The sequence below is a fragment of the Rhipicephalus sanguineus genome, chromosome 5 (genome assembly GCF_013339695.2).
Source record: "Rhipicephalus sanguineus isolate Rsan-2018 chromosome 5, BIME_Rsan_1.4, whole genome shotgun sequence".
In the NCBI taxonomy this organism is placed as follows: Eukaryota; Metazoa; Arthropoda; class Arachnida; order Ixodida; family Ixodidae; genus Rhipicephalus; species Rhipicephalus sanguineus.
This window is the reverse complement of record NC_051180.1, coordinates 166,646,055-166,658,699: the sequence shown is the minus strand read 5'-3', so window position 1 is coordinate 166,658,699 and position 12,645 is coordinate 166,646,055. Positions and strand designations below refer to the sequence as shown.

The window sequence follows — 12,645 nt, the reverse complement described above, 5'->3', positions numbered from 1 at the left end:
CTGAATTTGGTATTTTGGCTTAGCGTAACACGCTAGCGGCCGCCAAGTGTAGTGGCGGCCGCTATATTGACTTTTATTGACTTATGTTTCCCTTAAAGGGGGTCATGAACCGCTCCTCGGGCTTAATGAGAAAACACATCCCACGGAAAGCACTATGAACCGCTCAGCCAAATCTTGCAGTCGTGCACAGCAAGGCGAGTTTAGAAGCGGACTGCGAAGTTGCCATTTTCTCAGGCGCCCTCTTTTCATACCAGGGGCGTAGCCAAGGGGAGGGGGTTCAAACCCCCCCGAAATTTTTCAGTTTTGCTTGCGTATATAGGCACGCACACATACAAACGTACGCACGAACATACATAAAGTATGGTTGAACCCCCCCCCCCCCCCAAAAAAAAAAAAAAAAATTTCTGGCTACGCCCCTGTTTCATACAGAGGCCTGTGCGCACTCTCTTCGGAGCTGCAGGCGCCTGATGTTTGGAGGCACACACACCCGACATAAATAATGAGGATCATTTGTATCAGATGCGCATCTTGCCACGTAGCGGGACCGCGCTCCTTGGTATGATATCATTACACAGTAACCACACTCGTGCGCATGGGAATCACAAAGGGAAAGAGCGATCGCGTTTCATCACGCGCGCTGACATAACTTCTTTCCCCTGTGTAGTTTCCATCTCCTCCTTCCCTTTTACCCCCTTCCCCTAAAGTGACGCCGTTGTGATGTCCTCGACTGAGAGACAGTTACTGCATCACTCCCCCACCTTTCTTATTTCCCACCAAGAACCTCTTCTCTAGCGCGCTCATCGGGACGAGCGGGAAAGCGCTTAACGCGCGCGACAAGAACTCTGCTCGTTCTTGGCGGATTTGGGAAATTTTTGCGGCAATATAAATTCCGACAGCGAATTCATTCGACAACTGCTTCGAAAAGAGGCTCAGGACCACATTAATAGACCGCGCGACACAGACGATAAGCCAGATAACATCCACATATATTTTATAACTTCGTCTGCCTTCTTCCTTGAGGTTGGATATTCTAAATATTTTTTTTTTCACAAAACTGCCTCACTCTTGGCCTATCACTCCGAGTGGGAGTGTCATTGGCTTCTAGACTTTAGAAACTATGTGCAGTAGCGTCGCACTCTCGTCCAGCAAAGGCAACACTACGGAATCCGGTATCTTGGCAACTTCATTGCTATGTTGCGCCATGTAATAACAAAGCCTTTGCAAAGACTGCTGAATGTCTTCAAACCTACAGGACTAGCGACCCTTCTTCGTTTTGTACAAGCATTCGCTGGAAAAAGTAATAAGCTTTGCACAACACAGCTGATTTACCATCCAGGTTCCAATCATTTCAACTGTGCACACCTAATGGATGCATCCATCGTGGCAAAGCCTTGGCATTAAAAAGGCCTCCAAATTTTCAGAGGCCACGTCTACAGGAAGATGTTTGCTTCTTTGCCAAGCACTGCTTGCTATTTCGAATCACCTAATCAGTGCATTGTGGACGCTTCGAAACTGACAACTGTACCCTCTGGGATGAGGGTCTTGCAGTTTTTTTTACACCTTTCAATTAAATCAAGTGCCAACACCAATTTAAATATACTAGCATGTTGTCTTTCCTTTGAATAGCTTTCAAACAAAATAATGAGTACAGCTGAGTTGTTGCAATGGTGCAGACATGCAGTATGTAGTCGCTACTGCTTTAATAACAACAAATGCCAAGTTCTTAGACTCTGAGCCCACACGAACAATTGTCTGTGTGATGCGAACGTAAAAGAACAGCACTCGAGAAAAAGCGCAGGGACCCTTTTTTTATTTTATGTGAAACGGTCTGATTCACTTCTTGGCCGCTGCTGTCTTGGCCGTGCTCTTGCCCTTGCCTCCGGCCTTCTTTGTGGGCTTCTTGGAAGCAGCGGGCTCCTTGGCCTTGCCGCCCCTCTTCTTGATCGCGGCTGCCCTGCGGGCCTCAAAGGACTGCTTCAGAGACAGCTGCCACGGCTTCAGCTTGCTCTCATCCAGCTTCACCTGGAAACAAGTCCAAGTCACACTCTCAGACTGCATTCAACACCTACCGTATTTATTCGAATCTAGGCCGACAGTTTTTTCGGAATTTCTTTGTATCAAACTCCAGGGTCGGCTTAAGATTCGAGGATTTTGAAAAACGCGCAATTCGTCACCGAGAAAAGTGTTACAAAACTAGCGCCACCTAGACAGTACTGTAGCCGTTAGTAGCAGAGTCAACACTTGGCTTAAGTACGCACGCGAGGCCGCCATTTTTATCTTTGTGGCGAGTGTTGAGGCGAGCCGTTCGTCAGTTCGAGTGGGCTGTGTGTGGCGTAGCTCAATGGCGCTAAACGAGCGTAGTCATTATAGTGCGGCGTATAAAGGAAAGGTGTGCTAGCCGCGGAGTCGTCCTCCAACGTTCAAGCCGGGCGGGACTTTGGAGTGGACGAAAAGAATGTTCGTCGCTGGAGGGGCCAACGGGAGAAGCTCTTCACGTGCGCCGCAAAGAGGATGGCTTTTACCGGTCCACGGAAAGGCCGTCACCCTGAAATGGAGACGGTATTGGCCGACTTCATTCGGACGCAGCGGGCAGCTGCCCTTCCAGTGACGGAAGTGCTCCAGGCGACGGCGAGGGCGCTTTCAAGGGAGCAAGGTGTTTCGGCGGCAGACTTCAAAGCCAGCCGAGGCTGGCTGCAGAAATTCATGAAGCGCTTTGGCTTCAGCCTCCATCGTCGCACCTCAATCGCCCAAAAGTTACCGGCTGACCATGAAGAGAAGTTGCTGGAGTTCCAGCGTTTCGTGCTTCGGAAGAGAGAAGCGAGAGCATATCTGCTAGGCCAAATCGGCAACGCGGACCAAACGCCAGTGTATTTTGATAGGCCGGTGGCGTACACAGTCTCGGAAAAAGGGGCCAAGGAAGTGAAGGTGCGCGCGACTGTGATGCTGTGCTGCACAATAAATTTTTCTCTTTGTGAATTTTACCCGGCCTACATTCGAGGTAAGTTTTTTTTTTTTTCTGGCTTCGGACTTTAAGGGGTCGGCTTAGAATCGGGGTCGGCCTAGATTCAAGTAATTACGGTACTAACCTGACCATTTTAACCATGCTAGAGCCAAAACTTCCTATATACTAACTGGCTACTACAGTAGAACCCCGCTGTTACGTTCCTCACTGCTGCGTTTTCCCGGCTGTTACGTCGTTTTCCGCCGGTCCCGGCATAGCTCCCATAGGATACAATGTATTGGGAACCCCGCTGTTACGTCGTAACTGTCTGACCGTTCCCGTATGATACGTCGCGAAGTGCGCCCGGAGCCAACCGAGTGACTACCAAAGAGAGCGGCCATGGCGCATTTTCACGCAGCTTGGCCTCGTTTGACCGTAATATTAGCCGCATGAGAGGCGCAAGCAACAGAATCTTTCAATTGATGCAAACAAAAGCATGGCCTTCGAGATTCAAATTGCAAAAATGGCGTCTATGACGTAACTGCTCGCGAAAGCAAGGCCTTCGAGATTGGCATTTACTATTGACAAAAGCATAGCCTCTGAGATTTGCATTGCACAAACATGGCGTGTATGACGTAATTGCTTGCGAAAGAAGGCCTTCGAGATTGGCATTCACTTTGCCATCGCGTTGGCGTAGACTCATCATCATCGTTATTTGTCGGAGAACGGGAGGAGTTCGAGCTGGTTGGAGCTCGCATGGTCGTGCGTGCGGTTCGCGGTCGGACTCGCCACGCCGGTCGTGATTGCGTGTGCTTAGTTTTTTCATGCCTACAGCTGTTGGTGTTAAAAAAATCACATACGTTGATTACATTTCTGTGGATAACGCCGTCCTAAGCTCCGCGTTTCTATCCATCGAGTAGATCGCGGCTGAGCGCGCCAATTTTCGTGCTGCTCGTAAGAATTGAAATAAAATTCTGTACCACTAAATATTTTGCCGTTTTTCCTGTTTTTCGGCTCTTACGTTTCCCGTCTCTTACGTTTATTTCCTACGGTCCCTTCAAAAACGTATCAGCGGGGTTCTACTGTATTTGTGTACTGATCCTATAAGCTGATGCAGCACAAGCATAAAAAAAAAAAAAAAAAAAACAAATCAGCTATGAAGACGGGACAGCATCAGCACTTGCACATCTACAGACACAGTACTATGCAAATTTGGCTTTTCAAATTTCATCACTCAGTCAATGAAGCTTTGTCAATATTTGGAGTGGACAGCCTTCTTCAGTTCCCACACTGAACAACCTGTACAGTTTCTGGAAGCCTTGTTGTAGTCAGTCCGAGAGTGTATGAGCGAGCTGCGGCTCTGTGGCACCAACGTCAACGGGAAGTGCGGGGATGCAACAGCAAAAATAGAATTTGGAGCATAACAAAAGCTTACCTTTAGAACAGAAAAAAAAAAAGGGACATCAGCCAACTCATGCACGTGAACTCTGCTATCTCAACAGATAGCAGTGTGCTCAACCCTACCACAGTGAACAATTATGAGGTCAACATTAACCTTTGCAACACCTGTCAAATCAATTGACAGGCACCGCAAAGGTAATGCGAACCTACCAACCTCAAAATTCGGGAGATTTGTAATGCACGCCAGTTTGCTGCGGCGGAAGTGACTAAGTGTTCTGCATGCGACAGAACAAGGCAAGGGAAATTTTATAGCCACTGTTCTTTTTTTTTTTTTTTTTTTTTGCAGTGGGGCTAGGGCTGCTGAAATGGTTACTCAAAATTCAGGAGTGTTGGCAGGCAGGCAAATGGCCAATGTTTCCATTGAACACACTGCAGGCATATGTTTCCATCTAATACACTGTAGCACATCAGCAACATTTCTTGCGCGGAGCTTGAGCTTTTAATTTTTGAAAGGCCACGTAGAGCACTATTTCAAACCAGCAGGAAAAAAAGAAGTTTTTGGTGCCTAACACAAAGCACACCTCGGCCTTTTCTGGCATCTGCATTGCATGATGACGATGTACAAACTGCCGGTAGACAACATGGCCTCTATTTCTTGCTAAAATTAGTGAAACTAAATATTTTGAGGATGGTCGAGGTGCTGCTTTGTGCAAAAAAAAAAGCATCAAATTGGTGCAGCTTTTTTACTTCACTGAGGCAGGGCCTCAAAAGAGGAAGCTATTCCGCTGAGCAATGCAGTCCAAGTCATGTGGCTGCAACCATAGAGTTTCCTAAAATGACCTAGAGGGAACTCTGGCACTGCGATCGTTCAGCCACCATGGGAATGATGGGTAGTACACGGATTTGCCTAGTCTTCGTGCTTGTGGGCTTCGAACGCACTTGTGGCTTTGTTTATTGCTATGTTTTGGTTGTCTTTGGGATAAAAGAATGGATCGTTGTGAACTTCGTGACCAGATTTGAATCGGTGAGCCTAAAGAAGTTAAAGTGGTGAAGTGAAACTGCTGATTTTTGCTGAACTTCGTTTTGCGACAAAGCGGATGCAGGCGACGCGGAGCCAAACGGAGCCGAAAGAACGAAGTTTAGACAAATCCGTGTACTACCCATGATTCCCATGCTGGCTGAAGCGCGATGCATTGCAGCTCCCATAGACACTAGCGCCAGAGTTCCCTCTAGTAAGTATTGTAGGAAACTCTATGGCTGCAACGACCCAAAAGCAAAAGAATGAATCCTAAACTCAATTTTAGTTATACAGCTCTGAAAATTTACCTTAGCAAAAGCACGAAATGCTTGCTTCCAAGAAACACCAAATCCACCTGATAACGATGGTACGAGCGCTTAGTGCGCAGCTCTCAATGCCGTCTTAGCAATAAGAAATCGGCACAGGGGAGAGGATGAGAGTGTAGAATGGCGATCACTTACGCCTTTCTTTTCAGCGATCATCAACTGCCTCTTCATCTTGCGCTTCTGGTTGAGGAGAATAGAAGCCCGTCGAGTGACCGCTGCATACGGGTTGAGCCTCAACATGGCGTTGACATTCTTCAACGGGTTCTTCTTCTGAGTGCGGCGGACGACACGTTTCCTGGACACAAGGCAGAAATTGTGGTGTTAGGGCACCAACCGGTGTGCTAAAGTATTCAAAATAATTAAGAAATAAAACAGTGACAGAAAAAAAAAAAGGGGACTTACTGTGGTGCCCTTAGGAGGTGACGAATTTCCTCACTCTTGAGGATACGGTTAATGTCCGAGTTCGTCATCTGGGGCTTGGGCAAACTGCAACAGAGAGAACAGTTCTGTGGATCAGAGCCAATGGCCTCTTATCCAACGTTCGTTCATTTAAATCTACACTGCTGGCTCCCATGCGCAGTTTGCAAACATGGCTGGTACTACCGCATGGGCACATTTGACTTTTCACCAGGTGCATCAAAGCATCTGGGTGGCTGAATGTTCCCAGCACCAATATGATAGTGGTCTCGGCTCAATGCCGGGAACACCAATTCCGTTACATAGTCAAAGCAAAAGGCTATCTCCAAATGTCAGAACTGAGTGATTTGTCACTCACTAAAGATCCTGCCCCTTAATTTTTGTCCCACCTAGCTACCACCTCTGACAGAAGCCAACGTTGGAAACCCATGTGACTGCCTGCTCGCTGGGCTTACCTGAAGCTCTTTTTTTCTGCCGAGGGCTTCTTCCATGTGCCGTAGATCTTATCCAGCCGCCGGAAAGCACTTTCGGTCCAAATGACAAAGCGACCCACATGACCACCAGGCGCCATCTTCAACAGGTTCAGCTGGTCAACGCGTAGAGTGTCAACACCTGTGCACAAAAAATGGATAAGCAACATGACACTGCTTCAAACAAACAAAAAGACTGTATATAAAATGGAAGAAATTGTCTAAAAGGAAAGCAGTAGTTTGGCAATAGGTTCAAAGCTGCCGTTAATATTCCAAGAGTTGTACAGTTGCTACCAACATGAGAGCAAACATCAAATTCGCCTTCATGCTACTGTGCATTTCAATGTGTCTCAGTGGAACCCCTGCTTCTATGACAGATTGGCACAGTGCCAGCAACCTCCATAAAGACAAGGCAATGTGCTAATTTGAACTCTGCAAGCATTCGCATTGAAATTGAAGTTAAGCTTTTACTGTAACTGTTAACGCGGTTTGAGTGAACTGCTGCTAACATTAAAACAACGTCCTCGACAGCCAGTGTCAGTACTGACCAGGAATGTTCCTAAAGGCACGAGTCAAGCCATGGTCTGCTTCGTAGATGACAAGTGGACCCAGCCTCTGGATGCGACGGCGGTTCCTCATCTTTCCCTTGCCAGCACGCAGCCGACGAGACTTGTACACCTGGCACAAAGAAAAGGGAACAAAACATTAACACTGAACTGAACACAGACACAAGGAGAAACAACGATAGACGAGGAAGAGTGCTAATTAAAGTTACTAAAGAGAAGCAATGAATTAGTTTAGATCATTAAATTGTGCTCTTACAACTCTAATGTCGTTAATTTTGCCATCATAGGTTTATTAATAGAGGAGAAAATCAAGTTCAAAGTTTCATTTTTAAATTTCGCGCCGAAATCTCCCCGCGTGACGTCACGGATTTCAAAGTGTATTTATCGTATTTTGGCGCCATTGGCCCAACAAAATTACCCCAAACTTGGTATGCTAAGTCTATGGCCGCCTCAGAGGACAATGTACTTCATTTTTACAGATTACGAACTACGTAGTCCCTAGCAGGCGCCGTCAAAACATGTGACGTCACGGCGAATGGTGCAGAAACTTCAAGGTGGCATCGCCACCCACATTTTGTTCTTGCGCGTCTTCTCGCAGCAAGCGTGGCGTTTTTGGTATCGTGAAAGAGTACTTTACTAATATGAGAAAAATCGTTTTGCTCTTTAGTGTCCCTTTAACAATGCCGTTTAACATCAATCATAATAAGCAATGCTAGAATCAATCATACATTACATTAGAACATTTGCCATTCCGTTTCACGATTATCACAGAGACGTTCATTAAAGCACAGACGTCAAAAACAAAAATTAGCTGGTCAGCGGTCACCTGAATGCATTGTCCAGCATTTCTCAGTCTTCAAGCTTCTAAATGCAATTTATAAAGTTATCAGGATGCACAAAATGCATCCTTCATAGTTCCCAGCCATCTGAATGTGACTGAAGGGTGTGTCATTTATAGACTGTAATACCCCTGTCACATGTAATGTCATTTGCTGTAAATGATATTCCAACTGAATGTCATTGCGACCTTTCATTCCTCGGAAGCATGGCCAACAGGAAGCGCTGGTGTCACTGGGTCTGGGAACAAGAATATGGTTGCACAAGTTGCTTCAACTATTGTGCTGCACGTCAAAAAGTTATAGAAAACTTCACAGCCATTAATGAGAACCTTTACATTGATTACATTTTGCTTTAAGTTATTGATTTTGTAATTTTTCGACAAACACCTGTCGTCGAGATTACATGTCGCGCTTGCATGAACGCATTCAATGGGCGAATGCCATTAGTTTAGAATGTCATTCGCTACTCCCGTGTAGGAGCAACAAAAATGGCAACAATGCCTCACAATCAAACTCGCTGTGAATGACGGGCATAACGCAAGTGCCGCCTCGGTGCTTTTATGAGGAGATAGACGAACCTTCTCCACGTCTGTCCATGCCTTGACCTTCTTGAGGAACAGCACTGCCTCCTTGGTCTTGGTCAGGTCCTGCACCTTGTCACTCACCACCAGGGGCACCTCAGGGATCTGCTCGATCTTGTGACCCTTGGAGAGCACCAGCCCCGGCACACCGGAGGCCGCCACCGCTGAGCAGATGGCGTAGCGCTTCTGGGCCACGTTGATGTGCCGGTGCCAGCGACGGTACGTCTTGGTCGGCGCAAACATGCGACCACCGCGGCACATGTTTCCAAAAGCACCCTGACCTGAGCGGTGGGTACCTGCAGGCATTGGTGGACAGCTGTTGTCAGCTCAGATCACATTTCACATGCACGGCATTAAAGATGAATGAATTCATAGCACAAACTGAAATCACATCATAATAGATATAATAGGGAGGGAGGGGGGCATTTCGACCATCTGTGCTTTTTCATGTGGACCAAATACAGCTGTAACATTTCCATTGTTGATTGCAATCAAACCCAATGTTTTCAGTGATGCTACCGAGGACTTCTGATTTGGAGCAATTTTTGGAGCAGCAAAATTTCCGTTTTGGAGCACTTTGGAGCAGCAAAATTTTCATCTTGGAGCACTTTGGAGCAGATAATTTTGCATCTAAGAGCACTTTGGAGCAGCGAATTTTACATCCTGGAGTGCAATACAGAAGCATATTGCATTAACATTCAAGCACCTGAGTATTATTATGGGGCTCTTATGAAGGCTAGAAATATTTTGATTCATTGCAAATCTCATGGAAAAAATCATCTCAGGAGAATAGGCGTGCGCACAGGGGGAGCAGGGGGGGGGGGGGCGCAAAATCTGCCCCGTACATTGACCCTTGCGATAGCAATTATATGGACACTCTCGGCGGAATTTCGCCGTCGCCGTAATTTTTCGTACAAAGTCCAAATTAATAACATCACCACACTTATTCTAGCTGCGGGTAAAAGCTCGCGAGCGCTGGCGACGAACGCGGCTGAAGCGGAGATTAAACTAGCCGGCCGTCTGTCTCCGCCGCACGGACAGCGCATGAGATAACATCTTCCCGCGTGTGGGCCTGCCGTTGATTGCTCATCAAACAGAGAGGAAACGCCCCACCAGTCTTTCGTAAGGAGCATGAAGGGACGCCAGGGGAGCGGAAGGGGGGGGGGGGGGCATCTTTCGAATGGCGCAGTCGCTTGCGCGCGCGCTATCTCGAGGCATCAGGAGACGGCTCGTAAACTTGCTGTGCTCTCAACGCTTACTTCGCATTTAGAGAACTCGGAGCAAGAAAACGCTTCGGTTCCTGGAGGGGCCATATTCCCTTAAACCAGCGTTTTGTTGAGTTACGCGAGATCGGATCCAAAAGAGTAAGCTGCTAGTCTTACTTCGTTTCACAATACAATTTTTCGGTATCGCATTCATTGCTGAGTTTTTTTAACCGTTAGCTATTGACCCCCGAAAGCGAGGGGCGGACGTGTAACATGGCGTAGCCGCTTCACTGTGGGCTGTCAGCGACGGGCCCGCTACTGACAGCTGCGCATTTGCGGCTGCTCCGACCAGGAGATATGATTTTACTAATGAGATGACATTTTTAAAAAGGCAAGCAAAAAATTCGAATAGGAACCCTAGCATGTGAGCTCGAAAGGGCAGGGCCTTTTAGGGGGTATTTACCGCAGAGTGATTACAAACTCGGACGTGCTGGCGGAAGGAATTACGAAAAAGCTGTTCTGGATGAAGATCCATGGATAAAGTATATCTGAGGAAAAGTGTCAACGCGTTTCCACCGTTCGCGTGCTCTTCCATAAACGCGAAGCAAGGAAAATTCAATATTGTCCCATATATCTACTGCGAGCGATCACAGATTTCATTCCGTGATGTCCGGAAACAGAAGTGACAGACATTTTAGCGGCACTCATGTAGTTATTACTGAACATTGCTTTCCTTACGTGCCGTGCGACGCTTGAAACGAGCTATCAGCAGCGTTTCTGGAATAGACGACGTCCGCCGATGAATCGCCGTCGCACTTTCTCGCTACCGATAGGCCTAGGCATCACGAGCCTCTGCGGAGAGCGCGCTTTGCTGTTGAGCCGACTTGCAGAACAGAAGCTGAGTCGGCACCGTGCATGGCATCGTGGCTTACTCGGAAAGCACGCGCTAGCGCTATTTATTCAGCGGAATAATTCTTGGTCCATGATTGCGACTTTATTGGCAGCCCCAAGATCGAGCTGCACATGTTCTGACGCGCCGGCGGTGCGATTGCCGGTGATAGACGCCCCCAAACCCGAGACTTTGGCGCAGTTTGGCGCAAATTTCGTCGATATTATCAGGATGGCGCAGTAAATACAATTTGGCGCATGAGTGGAATCACTGTGTTTTGTAGCCTGCCTAAATAAGCTAGTAGTGGCCACTAGGGGTGCCACCTGCCATGTGTTAGAATGGCCGAGCTGGTTTGAATTCTAAGCGTTTGAAACAGCGAAGATAATGTCAATGTGTGTCCCGGTAAGTCTCAACCTGAGAACGAGAGCTGGCTCTTGCCTGTGGACGACGAGCGTCACGTCTGCAAGGTGCACCTTATGCGCAAGTACGTTTATGGTGAAATCCTACAAGCGCTCTTCCATTCACTGATATTTCCACACCAACCACAAGACTAGTTGGTTAGTTCAGAGTTGCGTTTTTTGTGTACATGTTCATTATGTTTGTCTTTCTAGGAAAACAATGTAAGTGGTACTGCATGTCAAAGACTTCGAATTGAGTCTTTTTTTTCAACAAATTAAACTGCCTGCGTACATACCCTCCCCTCCCCCCTCTCCTGAAGGTCTTCGTGTAAAGGTCGCAACCGAGAAATTCCATCCAAATTGGACTCGATAGCAATCGAAAGTGCACCGTATGGCCAAAGTTTCAACAAGTGGACTCTCTTCGGCTTCCGCATTCTACGCACAGGCCAGCTGTGCAGTAATACTTCTTCGCAGACTAGTTGGTGCATACTGAAATCGAGACTTGTCTCCTTTCTGCTAGCGCAGCAAGTCTAGATCAGCTGTGCAGGTATGACGAACGACACCTGAGCGTGGTTCTCACCTCCGCCGCGAACGCGGGGAATACGAGCCACAGCACGGCCAGTGCCCCAGGACTCGGCCGAGGTCTGGTGTCCGGCCTCCTTGGAGACTGCGTACGGCTGGCGGCTGTTCTTCGCCATGTTCATGTGAACGAAGTTCACGATGTCCGGCCGGATGGGCGCCTTGAAGACGGCCGGCAGCGCAACAGTGGCGCCGGACAGCTCATTCTTCTCATTGTAAACGTTTACCAAAGGTCGCGCTAAGGTGTACGCCTGCGAAGAAAAGAAATCATGCAAAGACTCGCAACGAATCTCGCTTGTCACGCGTGCGTTATCTCGACCGATGCTAGATCACAACTGAGTAGGTGCTAAGCGACCGGCGCATGCATAACGTTAAGAGCTGCATCTGGTCATGCACTGCGACGGAAGAACATTGCAACACAGTGGCTCCACGACGCACAACGAGTAAAAAGGTGCCCGCCCTCGAACATCAGCACACATAAGCCAAGAAACACTGTTGAATACCACGTGGCGGCCATTAGTGTGGAAAACAGCAACGTGACAGGACTTCAGTCACGCTGTCATTATCGGCTGATTGAAGCATCGCATCGATCAAACAAACGCTCAAGTACTATGCTACCAAAAAACACGTAGCACGCAGAGCCGCAAAATGCTCTCTTTTCATCTCGAGCGATTTACCGCAACAAGCTCAGAAATTAGGCCTATTACTGCCGGCTGCTTACCTCGCAAAGCATTTCGCGCACAAATCGAACGTGAGAGTTAAATCTATCTGCGCAATCTCAAAAGACCGACATATAATGCGCTACGGGTGCAACATCTGACGCGGAGACATAACTTACCATTTTTTAAACGCGATTATGTCACGGAGACTACCTATCGCCTGCACGTACGGCGACGACGGAGCCGAAAAAGGGCGAAGTGACACAAGTTTTTGACCGGAACCGTTCAAGCCGGAAATTGTTTCTCCTGCCGCAACAAGAAATAGGTCCTTAATAAAATATTTTTTTTTGCCCTGA

At 47.6% G+C, this 12,645-nt stretch overlaps 1 protein-coding gene across 1 annotated transcript; it reads right to left on the bottom strand.

Moving 5' to 3' along the window:
- Window positions 1-1,793: 1,793 nt before the first annotated feature.
- Window positions 1,794-12,600, bottom strand: LOC119394414 (60S ribosomal protein L4). The gene is made up of 8 exons (XM_037661712.2): window positions 12,469-12,600; window positions 11,632-11,881; window positions 8,557-8,855; window positions 7,122-7,251; window positions 6,559-6,715; window positions 6,089-6,172; window positions 5,822-5,981; window positions 1,794-2,022 (listed from the first exon to the last, which is right to left on the bottom strand). Exons 1-8 carry the CDS (start codon window positions 12,469-12,471, stop codon window positions 1,834-1,836), a joined length of 1,272 nt encoding a protein of 423 aa, XP_037517640.1. The 5' UTR covers window positions 12,472-12,600; the 3' UTR covers window positions 1,794-1,833.
- Between the last annotated feature and the right edge of the window lie 45 nt (window positions 12,601-12,645).